At 49.6% G+C, this 27,115-nt stretch overlaps 1 protein-coding gene across 1 annotated transcript in view; it reads right to left on the bottom strand.

Moving 5' to 3' along the window:
* SMC6 (structural maintenance of chromosomes 6) overlaps nucleotides 1-27,115 on the bottom strand; it is a 166,428-nt gene that overhangs the window by 72,584 nt on the left and 66,729 nt on the right. Inside the window, exons 11-15 of the mRNA XM_088468145.1 lie at nucleotides 25,708-25,854; nucleotides 21,680-21,768; nucleotides 20,705-20,869; nucleotides 8,194-8,372; nucleotides 7,836-8,037 (exon numbers count right to left, since the gene is read on the bottom strand). Of these exons, the coding sequence (XP_088324271.1) occupies nucleotides 7,836-8,037; nucleotides 8,194-8,372; nucleotides 20,705-20,869; nucleotides 21,680-21,768; nucleotides 25,708-25,854 (782 nt within the window). The remainder of the gene's footprint in view (nucleotides 1-7,835; nucleotides 8,038-8,193; nucleotides 8,373-20,704; nucleotides 20,870-21,679; nucleotides 21,769-25,707; nucleotides 25,855-27,115) is intronic.

Here is a 27,115-nt window from a genome sequence, read left to right as displayed (position 1 = left end):
CTCAGGAAAGGGATAGGCCAGGCGTCTTTGAGGCAGATATCGCTTTCCAGGCGATTTCCGAGGTTACTTACATGTGCTCCACCAGCTGATCAGATAAAGGAAATACTGCTGAAGTATTTCTTATTTCCTTGAACAGAGCATGTTTGGACCGGGGAGCTGGTGGTTCGTCCTCCTCTATGACTAGGGCCGAACGGACAGCACGTATCGGAGCTGGAATATTGATCTTAGACTCCTCCTCTTGCTGAAAGGGCTCCGAGTCATCTTCCTCAATAATCTCCGGTATCAGTGTCATCGTCATCATATTGTGTAGATTGTGATGACGGCATAGGCCTTTTAGCTGGTCTAAGGGGTTTATCCCCCTGCAACATAGCCTGGAGGGTATTAGAGGTATCCGCCAGGGTCTGCACTGTAGTAGACAATATGAGATATGGTAAGAACTTACCCTTGTTATCTCTATTTCTACGAAGTCCATAGGGTTCCACAGGATACCTTGGGGTATAGGTGATGACGTCAGTCTTCAGGCACCACAGAGTTAAAGTTTTCAGCCTCCCAGGATGCATCTGGGTCCCTCTCCTATACCCCGCCCCCGGGCCAAGGCATCTCAGTTACGTCACAAGCCATAGGCCGGAGGAGGAGAAGAAAGAGAGAGAAGAAAAAAAATCTGGACACTCACAAGAATCACATTCTCACCATAGGGAGACGGAAAAAACGGTGACCAGAATAAAGCCCATCTGCAGTACAGGTGCGACAGGGCGGGAGTCCTGTGGAACCCTATGGACTTCGTAGAAATAGAGATAACAAGGGTAAGTTCTTACCATATCTCATATTTTCTACTTCAGGGTCCATAGGGTATCCACAGGATACCTTGGGGATGTCCCAAAGCAGTATCCTTTAAGGGTGGGGACGCTCCTGTGCTGAGAGGAGAATCCGCCGCCCGAAAGAAGCATCCTGAGAGGCAAAGATGTCAAAAGCGTAATACCTCACAAAGGTATTGACAGAAGACTACGTAGCAGCCTTGCAGATCTGAACTGCAGAGGCACCACGTCTAGCTGCAAACGAAGGACCCACAGACCTAGTGGAATGAGCCCTCACCAAGGAGGGAACTGGAAGACCTTCATGAAGATAAGCTTCTGAAATTGCCATACGAATCCAGCCTGCCAAAGTCTACTTTGAAGCAGGCCAACCCTTTTTACGGAAGCCATAGAGGACAAACAAGGCGTCCGACTTCCTAAAAGAAGAAGTGCGGTCAACATAAATTCTCAATGCCCGCACAACATCCCAAGTGGCGTCACCCACTGAAAGTCCAGGTGAATTGAAAGCCGGCACAACAATTTCTTCATTGATGTGAAAACTGGATACCACTTCGGGAAGGAATCCCGGACGAGTGCGAAGCACCGCCCTATTCCTATGAAAATTCAGAAAAGGGGGTCTACAAGAGAGAACCCCTAAATCCGACATCCGTCTGGCCGAGGCAATGGCCAGAAGGAATATGGTTTCAGCTGTAAGCCATTTAAAGTCCACTGAGTCCAGTGGTTCAAACGGCGGTCCCTAGAGAACTCTCAGGACCACAGCCCAATTCCAAGGCGCCACCGGTGGAACAAAAGGTGGCTGAATGCGAAGAACACCTCGCATAAAGGTGTGCACATCAGAGAGCGCAGCAATCCTACGATGAAACCATACTGACAGGGCAGACACCTGCACTTTCAGAGAAGCCAGGCGAAGCCCATGATCCAGTCCAGCCTGTAGGAAAGCCAACACCCTAGACAGGCGGAACTCCCTAAGGGAATAACCTCTAGGTCTACATCACCGGAAGAAAGTATGCCACACACGATGGTAGATTCTTGCCGAGGAAGGTTTACAAGCTCTTAGTATGGTTTGCACCACGGAGCTAGAAAAACCCTCTGGACCTTAGCATGACCGTTTCAACAGCCACACCGAGTCAGGTCCGGGTGAAGACAAGGACCCTATGACAGCAGATTCGGTCGTAATGGTAACCTCAGAGGAACGTCTACTGACAGACTCTGGAGGTCGGAGAACCAGTGCCGTCTGGGCCACTCGGAAGCTATCAACAGTAGCGTACCTCCTTCTTGATTTGAATTTCCGTAATACCCGCGGAAGAAGGGAAAACGGAGGGAAAAGGTAGGCAAACTGGAACATCTACTAGACGGACAGGGCATACACCAGAGACGCCTTTTCGTCTCATGTTCGAGACCCGTACACTGGCAACTTGTTGTTGTGCCGGGACGCCATGAGGTCTATCTCTGGAAGACCCCACTTGTCCACCAGACTCCGAAAGACGTCCTGGTATAAAGACCACTCTCCCGGTTCCTCCTTGCTGGTTTAAATAGGCCACCGTGGTGGCGTTGTCCGACGGGACCTGCACAGGGTGACCCTGGAGAACCGGCTGTGCCCACTGGAGAGCTCTTGACACCGCATGGAGCTCCAAAATGTTTATTGGAAGCTCCGCTACCGCCCGAGTCCACCTGCCCTGAAACAAGTGTGGACCCGTGACAGCTCCCCAGCACCGGAGACTGGCGTCCGTTGTTAACAGGACCCAGTTCGCCACCCAGAACGGGCGTCTGCAAACACCAGGTTAGAGACAGGCGAACATCCGGAGTGAGCCCCATCGTCTGGGACTTGAGACACTGAGGCAATCCATTCCATCTGGACCGGATCAATAGCAGCAGAGGTTTGGAGTGAAATTGGGCGTACTCCACCATGTCGAATACCGACACCATTGAGCCCAATAATCTCTTTGCCAAGTGTGTCGACACTCGACGACACTGCAGACAACTGCGCACCCTCAACTACAAAGCAAGGATCTTTTCCTCCGTCACAAAGATCCACTGCTGCCTGGAGTCCAATAAGGCCCCGAGGTGCAGGATCCTCTGAGACGGGGTGAGAGTGGACCTCTGCCAGTTTGTCAACCAGCCGTGACGTTGCAGTACCGCAATCGTCAGATCCAGATGGTGTAAAAGAAACTCTGGAGACCCCGCTATCAACAGGAGGTCGTCCAGATAAGGCAACAGTCGGACTCCCTGCGTCCGCAGGAGAGCCGCCATGACCGCCATGACCTTGGTGAATACCCGTGGAGCAGTCACCAGGCCAAAAGGCAGTGCCCGGAACTGGAAATGTTCGTTGCAGATTGCCAATCTGAGGAACTGCTGATGGCGCAAAAGAATAGGGACATGCAGGTAAGTGTCCTGGATGTCCAATGACACCATGTAGTCCCCAGAATAATGGACCGCAGGGTCTCCATCCGAAACAGAGGCACCCTCAAGGACTTGCTGAGGGCCTTTAGGTTTAGTATTGAACGGTAAGACCCATTGGGTTTCTGCACCAAAAATAGAATGGAATAGAAACCCAGGCCCCTCTGGGAAATTGGAACATGCACTGCGACCAGCACCGGGCGAACTAAAGCAGGCGCCCCCCACTTTGGGGTCCCCCAAAAGGAGGCCTGGACCGTCAGGCAGCAGGTTTGTTATCTGACCTAGGAGCCGGACATCTGGTACTCCAGACCTGATTCTTGGGCTTGGACAATTTCTTGGCCCCAGCCTGCCGTGGACAGGACTGTACTTTAGGCCTACCTTGGGCCCTGTGAGGCCAAAAGGACGACCCACCAGCACTAGAAAGAATCGTAGCAGACAGAAGACATGCAGATTTTGCTGCTGCCAACGTAACTACAATTTTGTCCAGATCTGGACCAAATAGTACCTGTCCAGACCTTCTAATCCCTTTTTGGAATCCGCGTCCGCTTTCCAAGAACGCAACCATAAGGTGCGACGAGCAGCCACGGCTGCAGAAGAGATCCTAGAGGTGAGCATACAAATATATAAGGCCGCTTCATTAATGTAAGTGGCCGAGTCTCGGAGATTGCCCACCAACTCGGTCTGTTCAGCCGAACAGTCAGAGTCCAAAGACGCCTCCAAATTATCCGCCCAGCGCTCCATAGCTCTGGCTACCCAACACACGGCCAGAGCCGGTCTGGATGCTTCCCTGCAAGGGAATAAACGGCTTTGAGGCAGATCTCCACCTTGCGGTCAGTGACATCCTTCAAGGATGACATCGAAGGCATAGGCAATGTGGCACTTTTGACTAGGCGTGTGACATGTGAATCCACTTGCGTAGGGGATTCCCGCTTAGAAAAATAATTGACCGCAAACGGATAAGCCACGGCTAAGCGTCTCTGGGGCTGAAACTGTTTACCTGGATTTTTCCACGCCTCCTCTAAATGATCCACTAATTGATCAGAAAGAGGGAACACCGTAGCCTCACCCTTAATATCCTTAAAAAGGCATATATGAATGTGGCCACCAAAGGATCAATATCCTCAATAACTAAAGCCGAGCGGACCGCTCGAATAAGACAAGGGATATACACCTTGGACTTAGCGTCCGGCTCTTTGGTACGGAGAGGTTCTTGGTCAGATAGATCCAGAATCTCCCCATGATCTGACGTCTCATCGTCATCCCCATAAGGAGCAGATAAAGACGCCACCGGCCGTTATGAGGCCGCAACACAGACTCCCCCTGTAAAACATCGGACAAATGCTGAACCGATGTAGTTAAGAGTATTAACCCACGCAGGCTCCGGAGAAACCTGGGAAGGGACAGGGAGACTGTGGGGTACCATCAATTGTCTCGGGAACTCCCGCATGGGTGACGACACCACTGACTGCTGGGACAAACCCGTCTGGGTAAACGCAGGTGGCGGAGCTAGCTGGCCCACAAGGGTTGTAAGCGCCTTAGCGAAACAAGCCCAGGGAGGTTCCTGTACCGGGACCGTGACCATAATCGGCCATGACAGTGCCAGGCACTGGGGGCATAACCCCTCCGCGTTACCCTCCCCCTCCGCTATTGGTACCTTACATTTAGTACACATGAGCTGGAGAGGAAAATCAGTCTCAGACATGATGGTAAGTATGTGACACTCACACCTATACGTATTGGTATAGTGTGAATAACACCCTGCACACCGCGCACCGCAAGGGCTTTGAGCAGAGCAAGATCAGGGACAGTAATAAAGCTGACAGTAGAAAGTGAAAGTACAGACAGCAGGCTAGCAGTTCAGTCACATACAATGCAGAAGAAACAAATCCCTGCACTATTAGCTCTGATTCTCAACTACTCAGACCCTCAGGCTGGTAGGACTCAGCGCTGCATACACTGACCTGTGACAAACAGAGGAGAGGTATGCTGGGGGACCCAGACCGCAATGCCACCGCTCACAGGCTTCCAGCAGTGTTCACCATGCTTTAAAGATGGCCACCGAGGAGCAGAAGATGAAGGAGGCCGGCCTGGGGAGGACAGCTGACACACTGTGGCCAATCAGGCAGAGCAGAGAGGCTGTGTGCAGCAGGGGAGGCGCCGGCTGTGAGACAGGGAAAGCGCGCTCCCCTGGCATGCATTTAACCCCTGGGACGCCGCAGCGCATGCCGCTCAGCAGCGGCCCGCTGTCCCAGGGGGCAGTGGAAGCGCAGGTTGGTCGCCTGGCTCCACGCTGCAGCCAGTCCCCAGGGAGCCCCCTGCCTGGGGACTCAGGACCATGTGACCAGCGGGGACCCACCGCGGGACCCCGCTGCTTACCTGCATCCCCTTGGATCCGGCCATGGTCCAAAACATCTGGGGACACCGCTAGCCGTGACCCCAGATGTCTACCAGCATCCCCGGATCAGTACCGGCGTTCTGGTACCGGCGGGGTGTAGGGGAGACGGCATGGACGTCAGTACTGACTGTCCATGCTGTACTCCCAGATGTGCAGCCAGCGCTGCCTTTAAAAGAAACTTCAGGGGCTCTTCATAGCCCCCCTCTGCACAGTGCCTCCGACTCCGGCCAGGCACCGACGAAACTGAGATGCCTTGGCCCGGGGGCGGGGTATAGGAGAGGGACCCAGATGCATCCTGGGAGGCTGAAAACTTTAACTCTGTGGTGCCTGAAGACTGACGTCATCACCTATACCCCAAGGTATCCTGTGGATACCCTATGGACCCTGAAGTAGAAAGTGTATCTATCCATGGAGGGGCCACAGACTGAACCTGCACGGGTGAAAACTGTAGAGGCAGGCCCTGTGAGGGCAAAACAGACTGCTGTGTGAACCCCATCTGTGGAAACACAGGGGGTACTGCCCACCGCCCTGCCATGATTGTCAATGCCTAAGCAAAGCACGCCCAGGGAGGCTCCTGCGAGATGGCTGGGACTTTTAGAGGGGCCTGGAGGATTACAATACCTCACACAATCTCTGAGACCATATCCCCCGCACCTAGTCCTGCTGCACATGATTTGCATGACACGGATTGTGACAAACCACACTATATATATATATATATATATACACATATATACACACACACACACACACAAATGTGAGGTATAATAAACACCCTGACAACACTTGTATGTAAGGGCCAAGAAAAACAAAAAGGTATAGTAATATTGTCTGACAGAATGAATAAGAGAAACAGACAGACAGCGCTAGCATAAAGTCACATACAATGCAAAAAAACACCTGCACAATGGCACTACAAGTCAACTACCCACACTTAGTATCTGGAAGGCTATAGTGCTACATACGTTGACCAGGAGGTGAGGTATGTAAGGGGACCCGGGCTCCGCGTGTCCTGAGAGATCTGCTACTTGCCAGGGAGAAAATGGCTGCCAGAGACCCCAGAGAGGGCATACCCGTGGGAGGAGTACTGCCTCAGCTAAGCCGGACCGCAGTGGAAAGGCGCGCTGAGCAGAGGGGAGTAGTTGTGTAAACAGGGAAGGCTGGCTCCCCTGGCCGGCAATTAACCCCAGGGACGCTGGCTTGCGCACGAGCTTGTGTCCCTGGTGGTCTAGTGGAATCGCAGGTTGTGTGTGCCTGGCTGCACTGCCATCAACCCCGGTCTGTCCCGAGATTCGAAGGAAAAGACTGCCACAAGCGGATCACAGCAACCGGTGATCCGCTTCTTACCTGCTCCCTGTGCGTCCGGCTGCAGTCCTGGGAGTCCCGCGAGGTCTGGCTAGCACAGACCCCAGGGGTCCTGCAGCGATCCCCGGATCAGTACCGGCGTCTCGGCGCCGGCGGGGTGACTAGACTGTCCGATGCTGTTGAACAGCCCCACTGAGTTACAGTGACCCGACTCCAGCTGGGCACCAAATGAAACTGAGGTGCCTCTAGCCAGGGTGTGGGGTATAGGGAGAGGCCCAGTGCATCCTGGGAGTGAAAAAATTAACTGCGTGGTGCCCAGTTGTCTTTGCCATCACTTAAACCCCAAGGTCTCCCTGTGGAGCCTATGCACCCTGAAGAAGAAATGACAGTTAGGAGCTGATTGGTTGGTAGTTTATCACTCACCAATTTATCACTTTCCATCTGCCCCAATATGTGATAGGTGGCTGACTACCTACTGAATAGCAGCTCAGGTGCACTCTGGTAGTGCCAATCTTTGAAGCTTATGGTTTTTTTTAAATAATTAACTACATGTGAAGCACCAAAAGGATTCCTATCAAATAGAGCAGAACGTAACTCGGCACTGAAAGTAATCATCTGTTTGTGTGTTAGATAGCCTGGATTATTACAGATGCAGCACAGAACACGTTGTGCCAGATTAGAATGCAGTAACCCTGTTCACTCCATCCCAAGAAAAGTGTGGCGCAGTAGAAGATAAATTAGCATGCCGGTTTTATATATTACTGTAAACTGCGCAGCTCGTCCAGATGAACTGCTCAGCCTGTATATGATCAATATTTCCTATTTGCAACACGTACAACTTTAAAACACCCTCTGAGATTTCTGATCCAGATACATGATTAAAGCTGTGTCAGTAACATGGGCAAAAACAGTAAAACACTTCTCACCGTTGTGAAACATTATATACTTCATTGCGAAACGCGTTGACAATGATCTGTGGCCTGTGACCATACGGGCATACCCTTGACATAATGTTCTGCAAGCTTCTCTCATCCTGATGGTTATCACAGCAGAAAGCAGCAATCAGCCCTTTCAGGCAACTCTCCACTGCAAGGGCAAGCTGGGGGTCTTTCAGATGTATGCAAGCACCTAAGAGTTATGAAGGTAAAATAAAGCCAATGACAAAAAAACAAACAAAAAAAAAACAGATCACAGTGTGACATATGCAACACAGATACAACTTGGCTTTATGGAACCAAACAGCATTGACTGTGCTGATAACTGCACAGCGGTCACATAACATACCTAGCGGACCAACAGGTTTCTTCTTGAACCGGCCCTGCTTGTAAGCCTCATCAATAGCTGTGAGCAGAGATGGCATATGCTGTCCAAACCTCTTTAACCTGTCCGTTCTACTGTCCTTGAAAGCTGATATTTGACTTTTAAGTCCATCCATTGCATGTTTCCGATCACGTTCTTCATTACTGTAAGAGCAATGAGAACATCCTCATTTATACAATTCATCTGATGTTGAAAATAAAAAGGAAAAGTACAAAATATATAAATACTAGAGATGCTAACAGTGGTGACAGCACAGGGGTTAGCATTGCTGCATCAACGTGGTTTGTTTTCATCACAGGTCCCCACTGTGTAGAGTTTGTATGTTTTCACTGTGTTTGCTTCAATTTCCTTCCACAGTCCAAAAACATACTGTCAGAGAGCTGGCTGCTAATCCGTGGGTATGCCACATAATGAATTTATACTGTAAGTACCAGTTAGGCAGGGACTAATGGGAATGATTACACACACTCTGTATTATCACACTGTGAAACAATGTGGGGTACATATAGAATAATAGTTTCTTTTAAACACATTAAAATATAATAGAAAAATTAAGGGGGAGATGGATCAAACCTACTGACAGCAAGAGGTGGTGGAGTTGCCTATTGCAACCAATCAGCTTGTAGCTATCATTTATCTAATAAATTGTATAAAAAGATAGCTAGAAGCTGATAAGTTGCTATGGTATACTTCACTTGTCCTCTTTAGGAGGTTTGATACATCTCCCCCTTTATCCTCAACAATTGTTTGACATAGGTATGGGGCAACAACTCCGCTTCCTGATTTGGAAGGGCATGCCAGGCTTGGATCATCAACAACCCCAGGTCAGTGATCCCATCCCAGTGTCTCCCCCTTCTTCAGCCCAGTGTCCCCCACCATCTCACTGACCCCTCCCCCATCCCAGTGTCTGCACCTTCCCTCCAGAACCAGCCCTATGCCTCCTTCTCACTGCCCCACCACCTAGAACCCCCAGCTAGCACAGTAACAGTGCACCTCCATTTAGGCCAGTGTCCGTCCGTCCCCTCCAAACCCCCCAATCTCACTGCCCTTCCTTTCCATCCAGCCCAGTGCATCCCCAGCTCACTGTCCTTTCATCTTGCCCAGTGTCACGCTCATATCAGTCTCTACCTCCAAGCGACCCCCTCCCCATCCAGCCCAGTGTCATCCCTCCCTGTGAACACACAGGGGACTGGCGCTGGAGACACACACAGGGGACTGGCGCTGGAGACACACACAGGAATGGCAATGAAAAGACACAGGGTTATGGCGGTGGTGACACACGGGGTTGGTGCTAGAGAGACACACAGGGGGCTGGTGCTGAAAAAACACATGGGAATGGCGCTGGTGACACACAGAGGGTTGGTGCTGGGGACACCCAGGTAAAACCACTGGTAGGATAAGAAAAGGCTGGGGCACAGTGATCTTCAGTGAGACAAAAATTCTAAAGACACCCTAATTTTGACACAAATGGTACCAAAGTAGCAAATATATTTTATTAATATGTAACACCCTCCAGGGGATGGTATTGATAAATACACTCCTCTCAGTGTTAAAGATTGCTGCCTGTCACAGATACTACATGCCTGAGACCCTGGGGATGGGATTCCCAGCATCCATTAAAGGTGGGGATTCACTGTGGTAACAGTGTGGCTATAGGAGCCATTCCTGTAGGATAGGAATTTGTATCTGAGAGTGTGATAACTACAATGGAAGAGTCTGTATATTGCTGTCCCATGTAAAGGAGGAGCAAAGACAGGCAGACTGGGTGTGAGACACTCTGTATATTGTCTCAGAAGAGACAAAGAAGAGGCAGAGTGCAAAAGAAATCATTTGAGTGTGAAGGTCGGGAACTACAGGCACCAGTCAGCAAAAGGCCTGTTGGACCTGCACGTATGAAGTGGAGAACTATAGGCACCAGCCAGCATAGAGCCACGTGGACCTGCAGGTAGTGTATAAGGTGCAGAACTACAGGCACCAGTCAGCACAGAGCCAGGTGAACCTACATGTATGAAGTGGAGGACTACAGGCAACAACCAGCATAGGGCCAGGTGGACCTGCGTGTATGAGGTGGAAGAACTACACCAGCCAGTTTAGGGCCAGGTGGACCTGTGTGTCTAAAGTGAAAAGCATTAACTGTAACTATACTTAAAGACTGTGCTGGTGAAGAAGAGTGACATGTAATATAACCATATCCATAAGATTGTCATACACCATCTATTGCATGATGACAACACTGGCTTTATTCCTATGCAATCAGGCAGCTTCTGGATCATATGATCTTACACATAAAATGAGAGATCTGGTAAGAACTCACCTTTGTTATCTCTCTATCTACAAAGTCCATAGGGTCCACAGGGAGACCTTGGGGGTATAGGTGATGCAGAGCCGTCCGGGCACCTTACGAAGTAAACTTTTCTTCCCAGGATGCACTTGGGTCTCCCTTTATACCTCGCCCCCGGGCCAGAGGCACCTCAGTTTCGTAGCAAGCCAAAGGCCGGAGGACGATAAGAGAGAGAGAAGAAAATCTGGAACACACAAGGATCACATTCTCACACTGAAGGAGACGGAAAACCGGTGACCAGAGCGAAGCCCATCCAATGCAGAGGAGTGTCAGGGTGGGTCCCTGTCGACCCTATGCACTTCGAAGAAAGAGATAACAAGGGTAAGTTCTTACCATATCTCTCATTTTCTACTTCAGGGAAACCTTGGGGATGTCCAAAAGCTGTGCCTTCAAGGGTGGGGACGCTCCTGTGCAGAGAGTAGAAGCAGCCTGAGAGGTAAAGGTATCAAAAGCATAATACCTCAAAAAGTCTGGGCAGACGACCACGTGGCCGCCTTACAAAGCTGAACAGCCGAGATGCCCACGAAGGACCCACAGACCGAGTAGAATGAGTAGTAACAGAGGGCGGCACTGGAAGGCCCTCATGAGTGTAAGCCTCAGAGATAGTCATGAGAAGCCATCTAGCCAAAGTTTGTTTATTGGCTGGCCAACCCTTCTTGTGGAAACCATAAAGGACAAACAAGGAGTCTGGCTTCCGAAGGGAACTGGTACGGTCCACATAAAACCTGAGGGCACGCACCACATCCAGAGGCCTCACCTGCTGAGAGGTCAGGGGAATTGAAGGCCAGCACAATAATTCCTTCATTAATGTGGAAGCTAGTAACCACCTTAGGAAGGAAACCAGGGGTCATAACCTCTGGGACGACACCATTCAAAATAGGTATGCCACACCTGTGGTAAATCCTGGCAGAGGCAGATTTTCTTGCTCTGAGCATGGTGTTAACTACAGAGCCGGAAAAACCCTTGGACCTTAGGAGGAATGTCTCAAGAGCCGTCGAAGACAGACAACCCAGATCAAGGTAAAGACAAGGACCTTGAAACAACAGGTCCGGACGTTGAGGCAACAGCAACGGAGTGTCGATGGAGAGACTCTGAAGATCTGAGTACCAGTGACATCTGGGCCACGCTGGAGCAACCAGGAGGACAGTGCCTCCTTGTTTGAACTTCCAAAATACTCGAGGAAGAAGGGAGATTGGAGGGAAGAGATACGAAGGTCCGCTTGACTGACAGAGCGTTTACCAAGAGAGTCTTGGCATCCCTTGTGACCTTGCCAGGAAGAAAATGGCCACCAGAGATCAAGGAGAGGCGTTTGTGCGGGAGAAGAGCTGCATTAGCTGAGCCAGACCGCAGTGCACTGTTGCAGAGGGGAGATGCCAGCTGTGAACAGGGAAGGCAGCCTCCCCTGGCCGGTGATTAACCCCTGAGGCGCTGGAAGCGCAGTGGTTCACAAGCACTGCACCCCGAATGTCCCCAGGCAGTTATACAGTGGAAGTGCAGGTGTATAAGGCCTGGCTCCACCACAGTCATCCCCTGGTCCGTCTCCAGAGACACGGGGAAAAAGGACTGCTCAAGCGTACCAACGCAAACTGCTCAAGCAGACCACCGCAAGCCGTGATCCGCACTTACCTTGAAGTCCCCGTAAATCCGGCTGCAGTCCTGGGAGCATCCGGGGTCTGGCTAGCACAGTTCCCGGCTCCTGCCGCGATCCCCAACACAGTATCCGGCGTCTTGGCGCCAGCGGGGTGACAAAGCGGCAGCCGGACGTCCCCTGGACTGTCCGCTTGTAGAAGAGAAATCTTCAAAAAATAAAAATCTTCAGGGGCTGTTTTAACACTGCGTTCAGTGACTCGGCTCCGGCCGGGCACCCAACGAAACTAAGGTGCCTCTGATCCGGGGGCGGGGTATAAAGGGAGACCCAAGCGCATCCTGGGAAGAAAAATTTACTGTGTAAGGTGCCCGGATGACTCTGCATCACCTATACCCCCAAGGTCTCCCTGTGGAGCCTACGGACGCTGAAGTAGAAATAGTGATAACCTGCTAAAAACACAGCCCAGGGAGAATCAATTTCTTCAAAGGTTCCTCGTTGCAGAAAAACCACAATAAGGTATATTTGTGTATACTACACACAAGCGCAAATGGGACATTCACCTTGGGCTCTACGTGGTCTAGAACCAGCACTCCAAGTAGTGACACACTGGCATGACAGGGACCGTGCCGGCGACTGTCCTAGCAAACAGAGTGGCCCACAGAGAATCTCTTAAAACGCAAGAAGAGATCGTCCTTGTCTTGTGAGGCAGAACTCCCCCTGCGGTGGGGGGGGTCAGGTTCAGAGGCCAAATCACAGCTGAACAGAGCAAAAGGTGAATAGATATTGTGCGCATGCAGAGGGTGTATTTTCACTGGAGAGAGGAACTGAGGACACACCTGGCATGCCCCAGGTGCGACAAAAACAGGGGGAGGGGCGGGCGGGAAGGCATTTCACATGAGAACATGCCACTTCTCACAGGGTCACACACCCTTTTTTGGACGCGAAAAAGTCCCCAAACTCCACTGTGAGCTGGCCTACATAGGGCCACTTTCAGAAATTTTTCAAGGGCCACTTTAAAATCCCAATCCTTCCCTGGGCTTGAGCCTATGTACCATGACTCCCACGTCCACAAATAAAACATAGGAGATGGATCATAGTCCCTCATATATAGACAAAGATCTAAAAGACAAATGGTTGCCAAAATTGCACAATGAGGAAACAGAGGTTGGGAGAAGAAGTCACTGCATAAAAGGAGAGTTATGGTAAAACTTACCCTTGTTAACTCTCTTACTTCGAAGTCCATAGGGTCCACAGGCAGATATTGGGGAGTAGGTGGGACTTGGAGTACTGGACACCGAGAGCAAAGCTTTTCAATCCCAGGATGCTCCAGTTCTTCCCCTACACCAATTAATTACAAAGTCCCTCTTTGCCATGACAATGAACTTAATTCCTAAAACAACATTTCCACTGCATTTCAGCCCTGCCACAAAAGGACCAGCTGACATCATGTCAGTGACTCTCCTGTTAACACAGGTTAAAGTGGACAAGGCTGGAAATCACTCTGTCATGCTGACTGAGTTAGAATAATAGACTGTAAGCTTTAAGAGGAGGGTGGAGCTTGAAGTCATTGTTCTTTCTCTGTTAACCATGGTTACCTGCAAGGAAACACGTGCAGTCATCATTGCTTTGCACAAAAAGGGCTTCACAGGCAAGGATATTGCTGCTAATAAGATTGCACCTAAATCAACCATTTATTGAATAATCAAGAACTTCAACGAGAGAGGTTCAATAGTTGTGAGAAAGGCTTCAGGGCACCAAAAAAGGTCCAGCAAGCGCCAGGACCGTCTCCTAAAGTTGATTCAGCTGCGGGATCGGGGCACCACCAGTGCAGAGCTTGCTCAGAAATTGCAGCAGGCAGGTGTGAGTGCATCTTCCCGCACAGTGAGGCGAAGACTTTTGGAGGATGGCCTGGTGTCAAGAAGGGCAGCAAAGAAACCACTTATCTCAAGGAAAAACATCAGGGACAGACTAATATTCTGCAAAAGGTACAGGGATTGGACTGCTGAGGACTGGTGTAAAGTTATTTTCTCTGATACTTTCTCTGATGAATACTCTCTCAGATTGTTTGGGGCATCTGGAAAAAAGCTTGTCCGCAGAAGGAAAGGTGAGGTGACGCAGGACATCAGTCCTGTGTCATGCCAACAGTAAAGCATCCTGAGACCGTTCATGTGTGGGGTTGCTTCTCAGCCAAGGCAGTTGGATCACTCACAAGAACACATCCATGAATAAAGAATGGTACCAAAACATTCTCCAAGAGCAACTTCTCCCACCATCCAAGAACAGTTTGGTGACGATCAATGTCTTTTCCAGCATGATGGAGCACCTTGCCATAAGGCAGAAGTGATAACTAAGTGACTCGGGGAACAAAACATCAAAATTTTGGGTCCATGGCCAGGAAACTCCAGAAACCTTAATCCCATTAAAAAACAAGAGATATGGTAAGAACTTACCTTTGTTATCTCTGTTTCTACGAAGTCCATAGGGTCCACAGGGTTGACCTTGTGGTAAAGCTGGATCTGGATCCACGAGCACCACGCAGTTAAAGCTTTGCTGCTCCCAGGATGCATTGGGTCCGTCCTCTTCTATACCCCGCCCCCGAGCCACAGCACCTCAGTTGGTAAGCAGCCAAGGCCGGAGGAGGAGACTAAACAGAGAGAAGGAAGACTGGAACACACAAGAAACCATACTCACAGAAATGGGAGACGGAAAACCGGTGAACAGCCACACAGCCCATATGAAGCCAGGTGCGTCAGGGCGGGCGCCCTGTGGACCCTATGGACTTCGTAGAAACAGAGATAACAAAGGTAAGTTCTTACCATATCTCTTGTTTTCTACTTCAGGGTCCATAGGGGGTCCACAGGGTTGACCTTGGGGATGTCCCAAAGCAGTTCAACTAAGGGCGAGGACGCTCCTGTGCTGAAAGGAGAACCCGGCGCCCAAAGGATGCATCCCGAGAGGCGAAAATGTCAAATGCATAAAACTTTAAAAACGTCTGAATTGAAGACCAAGTGGCCGCCTTACACAGCTGAACAGCAGAGGCGCCACGTCTAGCAGCCCAAGAGGGACCCACAGCACGAGTGGAATGAGCCTTAACAGAGGCTGGCACAGGTAAACCCTCCTGTGCATAAGCCTCACAAATAACGGAACAAAGCCAACGGGCTAACGTTTGTTTGTTGGCAGGCCAACCCCTCTTGTGAAAACCAAAGAGGACAAACAATGAATCCGACTTCCTAACCGAAGCAGTCCGGTCCACATAGATTCTAAGCGCCCGGACTACATCTAAGGAAGCCTCACCAGCTGAAAGATCAGGTGACTGGAAAGCTGGCACAACAAGTTCCTGATTGATGTGGAACTTTGAGACCACTTTAGGGAAAAAGTCAGGACGAGTGTGGAGCACCGCTCTGTCCTGGTGAAAAATCAGAAAAGGAGGATGACAGGAAAGCGCCCCCAATTCTGACACCCTCCTGGCAGAAGCAATCGCCAGGAGAAAAACAGTCTGAAACGTCAGCCACTTGAGTTCCACTGACTCAAGAGGCTCAAAAGGAGGACCCTGCAGGACCCGGGTCCGCTAAGTCCCAAGGAGCCACAGGAGGCACGAAGGGAGGCTGGATCCTGAGAACACCCTGGAAAAAGGTGTGAACATCCGGCAGTGTAGCAATCCGTCGCTGGAACCACACGGACAAAGCGGACACATGAACCTTCAGAGAGGCAAGGCGTAAGCCGAGGTCCAAACCTGATTGAAGAAATTCCAAGAATCTAGAAACTCGGAACACCTGAGGATCATAGCTTCTGGACTCACACCACTGAAAGTAAGTGTGCCACACCCTGTGGTAAATCCGTGCGGAAGCAGGCTTGCGTGCCCTGAGCATGGTACCAATAACCGAACTGGAGAAGCCCTGAGACCTCAAGACGACTGTCTCAAGAGCCACGCCGTCAAAGACAGCCGACCCAGATCCGGGTAAAGGCAGGGCCCTTGAGACAATAGGTCCTGACGCTGAGGAAGAAGGTACGGAGAGTCGATGGAGAGGCACCTCAGATCGGAGTACCAAGGACGTCCGGGCCACGCCGGAGCCACCAGCACGAGCGTGCCGCCGTCCTGCTTGAATTTCCGCAGGGCCCGAGGAAGTAGGGATATCGGAGGAAACAGATACGCCAGGTGAAACGTCCATTTCACCGACAGCGCGTCCACCAGACATGCGCCTGCGTCTCTTGTCCTTGACCCGTAAACGGGCAACTTGTGATTGTGATGGGAGGCCATCAAGTCCAGCTCCGGCAGCCCCCATCTGTCCACGAGCAGCTGAAACAACCTCCCAATTGAGGACTCAGGAGATGAAGACCGCCGAGATTGCTGGAATGTGGCACTCCGCCCAAGCAAGGATGCGAGACACCTCCGACATCGCTGCCCGACTGCGAGTTCCTCCTTGGTGGTTGATATATGCCACCGTGGTGGCGTTGTCGGACTGCACCTGAACCGCCCTTCCGTGAAGAGCGCGGCCGGACGACTGCAGGGCCCTGTATACTGCCCGCAGTTCCAGGATGTTGATGGGGAGAAGTGCTTCTTCCGCAGACCAACGACCCTGAAGCGACAATGAGCCGGTCACTGCCCCTCAACCCCGGAGACTGGCATTCGTCGTGAGCAGGACCCAGTCCGGGATCCAAAAGGGGCGCCCCTCGACCAGATGAGCTGTCTGAAGCCACCAAGCCAAAGACTGCCGAACCTCCGGGGACAACAGCATCATCTGAAAGCGGATCCGGTGAGGTAACCCGTTCCATTCCGATAGAATCAGCCCCTGCAGGGGCAGGGAATGGAACTGGGCAAATTCCACCATGTCGAATGTCGACACCATGGACCCCAGAACTCTCATAGCCGAATGGACCGACAGGCGGCAACTGCTCAGGCAACTGTGTATCCACAGCTGTAGGGAGGAGACCTTCTCCGGAGTCAGGAAGATCCTTTGCTGACGAGAATCCAGCAGGGCTCCCAAATGAACCATCCGCTGTGATGGAATCAGGGAGGACTTAATCCAATTTATCAACCACCCATGCGCTTGCAGGCAAGCGATCGTCAGGTGGAGATGTTGAAGCAGTACCTCCGGGGAGCTCGCCAGCAACAGGAGGTCGTCCAGATACGGCAGCAGCCGTACATTCTGGTTCCGAAGATGTGCGGCCATGACTGCCATAACCTTTGTGAATACCCTCGGTGCCGTGGAGAGGCCAAAGGGTAGCGCCCGGAACTGATAATGATGCTGAAGGATAGCGAATCTCAGATACCGCTGGTGCGAAGGTGCTATAGGAACATGGAGGTAGGCGTCCTGGATATCCAGGGACACCATGTAATCCCCAGGTTCCATCGCCAGAATGATGGAACGTAACGTTTCCATCCTGAATTTGGGAAAAGACAGGGCGTACCCTTGGGAGACCACTTCTCGAACCCAGGCATCCGTGGTGGTATTGTGCCAGCACTGGGCAAATTGAAGAAGTCGGCCTCCCTCTCTGGGGTCCCCCAGAGGGAGGCCCGTCCCATCAGGCAGAAGGTTTATCTTCCTGCTTGGAAGAAGGGCGCCTGGCACTCGAGGCCTGATTCTTGGGCTTAGAAGCGGCCTTGGTCGCCGACTGCCTCGGGAAGGAATGACCTTTGGCCTTGCCCTGAACCCGAAAGGACCGAAAGGCAGAGCTCCGTACTTTGGTAGGTGCAGAAGCCGAAGGGAGGAAGGCTGATTTAGACTTAGCCAGAGTATCCACTATTTTGTCCAAGTCTGGACCAAAAAGCAACTCTCCATTAAAAGGTAAGGGCCCTTTTTGGAGTCTGCGTCAGCTCTCCAAGACCGCAGCTGCAGCCGACACCCTAGAGGTCAGCAGGCTTGCATCCAACGATGCTTCCCCAATGTAGGAAGCCGCATCCCTCATTTGTCCTATCAACGCTCTCTGGATATCCGGAGCATCATCCGGAAAGGTATCCTCCAAAGCGTTGGCCCAGCTCTCGATGGCCTTAGCCACCCAAGAGATGGCCATGGACGGACGGGCCACAGCCCCAGAGAGAGAGTAGATAGACTTTAAACAAGTCTCCACTTTCCTGTCCGTGGGATCCTTCAGGGAGGAGATAGACGGTAAAGGCAACGTATCGCTTTTAATTAAGCGGGTGACATGGGAATCCACCGCAGGCGGAGTTTCCCATTTCCTGCAATGAGCCTCAGGAAAAGGATAGTTAGAAGCCAACAGTTTCTGCGGTTGGAATCTCTTGCTGGGCAACTGCCAGGCCCTCGCCATACGATCCGTCAACTGGTCGGACAGGGGAAAAACAGTCGAAGCTACCTTGGCCTTTTTAAAATTAGGGTACTTAGACCTGGGAGCCGGCGCATCCTCCTCTATATGAAGGATGGCCCGCACCGCCCTAACCAGGGAGGGGGTACCGTCTGAGGATACCCCTGAAAGGGTACCATTGACTGCTGCATCACCGTGGGAGACTGCACGTATACAGGCAATCCCGCATAAGGACCCACAGTCTGAGACCCGGGAGGAGACTGCACGTATACAGGCAATCCCGCATAAGGACCCACAGTCTGAGACCCGGGAGGAGACTGCAACAGATGTGTAACACCCGGGGAACGGGGGATGGTAGGCCGGGGCAACGCCCTAGAAGGGACCACAGTCGGGACCGCAAGCCGGTCCGCGATCGACGCCAGCAAACATCGCCCAAGGAGGATCCTGTGCCACCGGGGGTTTAGAGGGACCAGGTACCAGCTGGCACCGCCCGCACAGACCGTCCTGAGACAAATCCACCCCATCAACCCCTGCCGAACAGCGCCGGCAGGAAAACAACACAGGAGCCACGGAGCGCTCATTCTCCTCATCAGACATGAGACAAAAACTTTTGCAAAAGTGTATCACCGAAAAGAGGTGAGGCGTGTAACACCCACGCACTCCCACGTATGCAACACAAACAGCCCACAATATGGTACTGTGTAGCACACCACTGTATGTGACGGACCTCACAAATACGTAGATCTATATAAGTGAGGTACACAGAAAGAACGCCCCCTCCCCCACCTGCGGGCCGTAGAAGGAAAGGGATAGGTATAAGCTGACAGTAAGAATAAATAAGCACAGACAGCAGCACTAGCAAAAGTCACATACCATGCAGAGAAGATATACTCACTGCACCATTCGCTACAACCAACCTCCCAGATTCAGTGTCTGGGAGGGCTATAGCACTGCGAACACTGTTCTTTGCAGGGGAGAGGTACGCAGGGGGACCGGTCCACTTGATACCGCCTGGGAGTTATGCGTAGCTGCCACTGAGAAGATGGCCGCCGGAGAGCTCTGAGGAGGAGTGGCCGAGAGATAACAGCCCAGCGACGCCAGCACGCATGAGAGAAGGCGCGCTGGGCTGAGGGGAGGAGCCGCTAAACCAGGGAAGGCTGCCTCCCCTGGCTAGTGATTAACCCCAAGGACGCTGGTCCCTTCCAGCAATTATTCCCTGGTGGTCCAGCAGTCACGCGGGGTATTCCTGAAGAGGGGGAGCCTGCCGCCGCTACTAGCACGGGGGAGACTGCATTCTTTTCCCCCGTGCACAGCGCGATGCGCTGCACGCGGCTTACCTGGCCCCGTAGAATCCGGCAGCAGTCAGTGAGAGGTCCCGGAGCCATGCTAGTACTGACTCCGGGGTCCCTCTGCGATCCCTAGATCAGTACTGGCGTTGCAGCATCAGCGGGGCTGTTGGAGCGGCAGCGTGGATGTCCAGATGGACAGTCTGATGCTGCCGCTCTGAAGATAGTAAAAATAAAGAAATAAAATCTTCATTTAAAAATAAAGCTTAGGGGCTGCTTATGCAGCCCCACTGCCCAGGGTGACCCGACTCCGGCCGGGCACCAACTAAAACTAATATAGAGGTGCTGTGCTCGGGGGCGGGGTATAGGAGGAGGACGGACCCAAGTGCATCCTGGGAGCAGCAAAGCTTTAACTGTGTGGTGCCCGTGGATCCAGATCCAGCTATACCCCAAGGTCAACCCTGTGGACCCCCTATGGACGCTGAAGTAGAAACTTGTGGTCAATCCTCAAGAGGCGGGTGGACAAACAAAAACCCACAAATTCTGACAAACTCCAAGCATTGATTAGGAAAGAATGGGTGGCCATCAGTCAGTATGTGGCCCAGAAGTTGAGTGACAGCATGCCAGGGCAAATTGCAGAGGTCTTGGAAAAGAATGGTCAACACTGCAAATATTGACTCTTTGCATAAACTAAATGTAATTGTCAATAAAAGCCTTTGACACTTATGAAATTCTTGTAATTTTACTTCAGTATACCATAGTAACATCTGACAAAAAGGTTTAAAAACACTGAAGCAGCAAACTTTGTAAAAACCAATACTTGTGCCATTCTCACAACTTTTTGTCATGGCTGTACACCTCATTGTCTCCCTGTGGAGCCCTATGGACCCTGAAGAAGAAAAATACACTGTGAGGAGCACAGTCTCACAAAATGATACACGTTACAGCAATGGTCCCCTTACATAGGCAAATTATTAGCATGGGAGAGAAGGAACATACACAAGCTTGTTACGTTCTTCCTTATTCCGATATATCGCCTGCTGGAACTGGTTGATCTGCTCAGTAGTTGTAATTTCTTGATCATGAAGTTCTTTCATTTGGTCTTTTAGCTGCTCTATTTCCCTCAGCCTCTCCATCTTCTCACCTTCAGAATTATTGTCAGCACTAAAAATGAAAAGATAATTAAATTTCGGTTATTAGCAGTTACAATAAGCCAAAGTAGTAATATTGTGACAATTCTGAAAACGTTCTCTAAAGTTAAAGTTTTTAACATTTACAAAATAGTTGATAAAATATTCCTCTGAATTATACAAAGAGCCAATGATAAAAGTTTGGCAACACAATATTTAGGTTATTCAGACTAATTTTGTGCCTCTCAGTTCAGTGACTCCTAGTGAAATGGATATGTATTGCCATGAAAAAACTGCCATCACTACGTGTTGATGGCTGGAGCACGTTAACATGTTAATTTAAATACTCCATGAAGCGTCACCTTATTTCTTAACCTAAATCTAAAAACCATTAACTAGTGGTACCACAGGAAACACAGCTGAGGTGGTCCCTTCCCAAAGGGAGACCGGAAAGTACAAGTGACCTGAAGGTTTCCCTGCATCTCCGATGGTGGGATCTAGGCACTGAGGATGTGTTGATCTCTAGTTCTGTGAGATCGCACGCATTGCCCACAAGCCACATGCTGCAGCTGTTTGGGGCGTGGAAGGCGTGGCGACCTCCTATGTTTTTGAATAAAAGAAAAAAAAGTAAAAAGAAACTAGGGCCTACAGTACAGTTCCCACTTTTTATGTAGGGAAAAATAACTAAATAATAAAAGGGTGAAGAAGAGGGTAACAGGCAATGTAAGGGAAATGAGAAGTAGGCTTTTTTCCTCTCCAGTGCCATGGCTCCAAGGGGGCGAGACTCGCCCACCATCTATGCCTCTTACTGCTAAGGGAGAAACACGAGTAACGTAACACAAACCTGTTCTGTAACTCTTGGATACGCATGTGGAGCTGCTGCGCGTCTCTTTCCAGGCGCTTTAGTTCCATCCTGTGCCGGTTATAGATGACCTGGAGAAAGCAATGACATGTCAGCTATGAAGCAGGTAATACAGTCAGGTGGAGTAACGCTATAATGTATGGCATAGTGTACCCACTTACTGAAAGTTAGGGAATAAAAACTCAGAATTTCTGTGACCATATGAAGGAAGAACACTAAGTTATACATCTCACCAATTTTGAAACTATCTAATAAGGGGTGTTATATTATGATGTAAGAGACGCACATTTTATTAGGAACTCTTAAGTAATTACATAATAAATCACCAATTATAATCAATGACGTCAGAACGTTTAAATAGCGATTTACATTTTGGAACTGATTCAGAGTTGGGAGCAAAGCAAAAAAAAAACGAGCACCTGGACAAAACCATGCTGCACTGCAGGTGGGCAGATGTACAATATGCAGAGAGATTTAGATGTGGGAGGGGTATGCACAAACTGAAATGTAAATTGCAGTGTAATAATAAGGCTGTCCAGAATTTGTGGGCTACATGCAAAAGCGGCCAGTATTTACCCTGCATGCAAAAACAAACAACATTATCTGCAGACTTGCAGTGCAATGTGATTTGTTCCAATACAAAGTTAAATCATTATTTTGGCTTTGCTCCCAAATGCAGAATCAGACCCTTTATACATAATTGCATCAATAATACAATACTTGAAACGGTTATATATATGAAATCAAATGTCCTGACTGATTCATCAACGCCCAGCCCAAATCCCTGGACCTAGGAAACATGAAAATTGGGGAGTATATTCCTTCATTGATGTAGGCACCCACTAAGCGTGGATTTTTCTAAATTCGACTTCTAAGGGGGTGAAAAGGTCTAAAATGTTTCCGCCCCCTGTGCAATATCCTGCCTGACTGTCTCAGCCTGACTGCAGCACAGGTCATATTCAAACACCAGCTGTCATCCCAAGTGCTGCCAAACATCACTGGCAGTTGGTAAGGCTCCCCTATTTGAATAGTGCGGGTAGGGAATGTGTTACTATAGATGTGAGGGAGGGGAATGTGTTTCTATAGAGGTTAGAGAGGAAAATATTTTAAAATAGCGTGAGAGGGGAATGTGTTACTGTAGAGGTGAGGGAGGGGAATGTGTTACTACACAGGTATGGGATGGGAATATGTTGCTACACAGGTAAGGGTGGGGAATGTCAAATGTGTTATTACGGGATGAGGGAAGGGAATGTGTTACAAATCGTGCAAGGGAGGGGAATGTGTTACTACAGGTGTGAGCGGAAATAATGTGTTACTAGAGGTGAGGGGAATGTGTTACTCCAGAGGTGAGGGAGCAGAATAAGTTACTACAGGTGTGAGGGAGGGATTGTATTTCTACACAGGTGAAGGAGGGGAATGTTGAATGTGTTACAACACTGGCAAGGGAGGCAGAAGTGTTAGTACAGAGGTGAGCAAGGATAATTGTGTTACTACAGAGGTGAGGGAGGGTAATGTTTTACTATAGGAGTGATGCATTATTATAGGAGGTGAAGGATTAATGTGTTACTGCAGGGGTGAGATGAGTTGAAACTGGGTATATCAGCTAGTATTACATAGTTCTAACAGAACCACAATTACATTATATTGTATTGTAGGTATAACTTTATATGGGGTGCATGACTAGCCTAAAAAATAGGAAGCGCACACATTTTCGATCATCTGCATGTCCATAATAAGCCACTTCTGAGAAAAATGGACAGAGAACACCTTGTAGCCACAATGAGCATTCGAATGTTAAGATATAGTTGTGTTTGCTGAGCTCCGCAAACACCTGCTTGTCTATTTGTAGTCAAGTCTTATGCGGGCATACATCGGCACGGCAATTCCCCGTTGTCGATCCAATCTACCGGTTGCAACCTGTCGATCGGCGAGCATTGATGATCAGCGATTCGTCGGGGAATTGGTTAAAGTGTGTCCAGATCTCGATCATATTCTGCCAAATCAGGGAAACCCAACATGTTGGATCTCCAGATGCCCCAACCCAGGTGATCGGGGAATTGCAGCAATCAGTGGCAGATGTATGGGGGCCTGTATATGTGAAAAAACAGGCCTCCCAGAAACAAAGGTGTTAAACACGAAGTATTTGATACGAGGATCCCATGTTAGCACATAAAGACTGCGGTGTGAGAATGCTTTCTGTATAAAACAAAACTAATAGACCAAACCTAACTGTCCAAGTCTGACTGACCGATTGAATATTTATAAATTAAAAAATGTCAAAGCAAGCTGTTTGCCCCTGCAGTACCTTATCAGACATTGGGGGAAATGTTCACACTTTTTAAAGACAAGTGATGGTGTTACCCATAGCAACCAGATTCTTCCTACCATTTTATACAATGTACTAGATCAGGATAGGCAACCTGTGGGCACCCTAGCTGCTAAGGAACTACACATCCCAGCATGCCAAGTCAGTTGTGCTATTAGGGCATGCTAAAACTGTGGCAGGGCATGCTGTGGTGTGTAGTTCCACAGCAGCTGGAGTGCCACACTACTAGATAAGGATAGCTTGAAACCGATTGTTTAGCTCTGGTCAATGCCTCTGCTTGTCCTCATTAGAAGGTTTCATACATCTCTCCGAATGTCTTTGGAAGCAGTGAATATTTTTTATCAAGTACTTGAAGACTGTTATTGAAGCCATAAATGAAAACTGGAACTACGGTGCATCCGGAAAGTATTCACAACGCTTCACTTTTTCCACATTTTGTTATGTGGAAAAAGTTAAACGCTGTGAATACTTTCCGGATGCACTGTACACTTTGGCCAAACACACTTTATCAAGTCACCCTTCTGCAGCCTCTGTAACTGTGGCACACTCCCTAGGCCACGCTTTGCAACCACGCCACCTACCAATTAAACTGCTGGTGGTCTTTTTGGAACAGGACATTGTGCTACCAGGAATACCAAGTGGAAGAACCCCTGAGGTTCCCTATCATATGGGCATATGCAGGTACTAGACTAAATCATCATATATGTAATGCACACTTGTGCTCAGCGGTTCCGGGAGTCAATGAAAGAAAAATGTTCAAGGGGATTTTCAAAAAGAACGTTGGGTATCCCTGATAAATAACACTGAGGGTCTAACGCAAACTGCGACCGCAGCATGGCTGGCAGAAGACATTGGTCTGCTCCCTCCAGTCCAAACCAGTAGTTGAGGAGATAAAGTTACTAATGCATCTTGTTGCATTTCTAGTTCTTGCCCAAAGAGGGTATTCCAAGTGCAGATACAAAATGCAATTGTAACTGCAGAATACAAAAGAATAATCAGATCAATGTTCAATTACCAACTAGTAAGAACAATACAGAGGGGAACATGCGAGAGAAAGCGCACACTGGCAGCTTCCATAGCAAATAATCCACAGACCACAGAGAGATCACTGAAATGGTAATCTCTGTACGGGAGGGGGAGTGAAGAGATCGTACCTAGATACAGCCGCTTAATCGGTGCAGAAATAAGACAGCTGCAAGATGGGGCAATTCTCGCACACACTGTTTTTGTGTTTTCATCCTTCTCGGCAGCCCCATCTCAGTCTGCCGTCTGTATATTTTTCACACCTTCTAATACCCCAAACCTCCTTCTCAGGGATCACCCAATAAAGTAATCCTGTTGTCGACTAATTTGAGTGCAGTAGCCAAACTCCAAGAATATTGATGCAATGAGAGCTTTTATCGCCAAATGTATTGCGCACGCAAGACACAGATCACATAGAGCAGGCCTGGCCAACCTGTGGCTCTCCAGCTGTTGTGAAGCTACAAGTCCCAACATACCCCTTCCACCGATCAGCTGGTAAAGCATGCTGGGGACTTCACACCATCTGGAGAGCCACAGGTTGGCAAGGCCTGACATAGAGGTTACATGACGAGGTTGCCCTTGAGGTGTGGAAATAGTCCTTTTCTACAGATACAAAACAAAGCAAACATATGAGAAAAAAGAGGTAACCTATAAAACATACCTCTGACTCGTTGCAGGCCCTCTTTCTCTGCTGTACCTCATTTTTTAGAGTAATACACTGCGGCTTCAGTGCCTCGGCCTCCCGACTGATCTCCTCCAGCTTCTCCTGGATGGCTCTGAACATCTCTTTAGCATCGTTCACTTTATCCTTATAAGGAAACAGAATGGTGTAAAACATACTATTGTGAACAGTCTGTGGATATATGCATAGGTGTACAATGTCATGGCATTTCTGATGCCAACATAATGCCAGAACTCTCAACTAAAGGTGCGTACACACTAGACGATTTTTTTAAACGATACTGCAGATAATGACACATCGTTACGACATTTTGGTTTAATCGTCTAGTATGTACGCACGAGATAGTTAAAGTTGCACGCTCCCGCGGGTCGTTAGCGATATCCCCATTCATCTGTACTTGCAGCACAATCTGGGGATATCGTTAGCGATGCCTTGCTGCTGAATGCAGCATGGCCCAACTCCCCCCACCCCGCCGTTGCCGGCATCGGCACGTGTGTATGCACTTACCGATGCCGGTACCTGCTCCGGGCCCCGCCACTGGGTACACATCGTTTAGTGTGTAGCCAGCTTAAATGTGCCTTTTATTTATTAACGGTGTGGGAACGGCACAGTGCTCCGTGCCTACATGACAATCCTCAGGAAGGTCTTCATTATGTGCTCTTTTGTTCGCCTCTTTGGTTTGCTTAACATATCTGCATCAGGACATCAAATTAGACACATCCCTCCCATGGCGCCGCTTCAGTCTGATATGGTAATAAGTAACCAAACCATGACATTTGCAGCAAGTTTCATTATGGGCCAGACCGACATGCTGTTTCCATGCGGCAAGTTCTGCAACATATGTTTCTCCTTCATGGAGGCCCATTTTCCTCAGGTGATCCCACAACACACAGGTGTGGAGGGTGGGTAATCCATTTAAAAATAAGGACAGTTATGGTAAAACTTACCTTAGTTAACTCTTTTTCTTCAAAGTACATAGGGTCCACAGGGAGACAATGGGGTGTAGGTGGGACCTGGAGGACCGGACACCAAATGCAAAGCTTTTTTCTATCCCAGGATGCTCCGGTCCTTCCCCCTATATGCCTCCCACAGGCTGAGGGTAACTCAGTTTAGTTAACAAGCCCAAGGCAGGAGCAGGATAGGAGAGAAGGAAAACTGGTACACTGAGGAATCACACTCTCACACAGAGAAACAAGTGACCAAGAGAATAAACCCATAGAAGTCAGGTGCGTCAGGGTGGGTGCCCTGTGGAACCTATGGACTTTGAAGAAAGAGTTAACAAGGTTAAGTTTTACCATAAATCTCCTTTTCTTTTTCAGGGTGCATAGGGCTCTACAGAGAGAAAATGGGGATGTCCCAAAGCAGTTGTTAAAGGGCAGGAACGCTC

This window comes from Taudactylus pleione, unplaced genomic scaffold (genome assembly GCF_031769625.1).
Source record: "Taudactylus pleione unplaced genomic scaffold, aTauple2 ptg000081l, whole genome shotgun sequence".
Lineage (NCBI taxonomy): Eukaryota > Metazoa > Chordata > Amphibia > Anura > Myobatrachidae > Taudactylus > Taudactylus pleione.
This window is presented reverse-complemented; position numbering and strand designations above follow the sequence as displayed.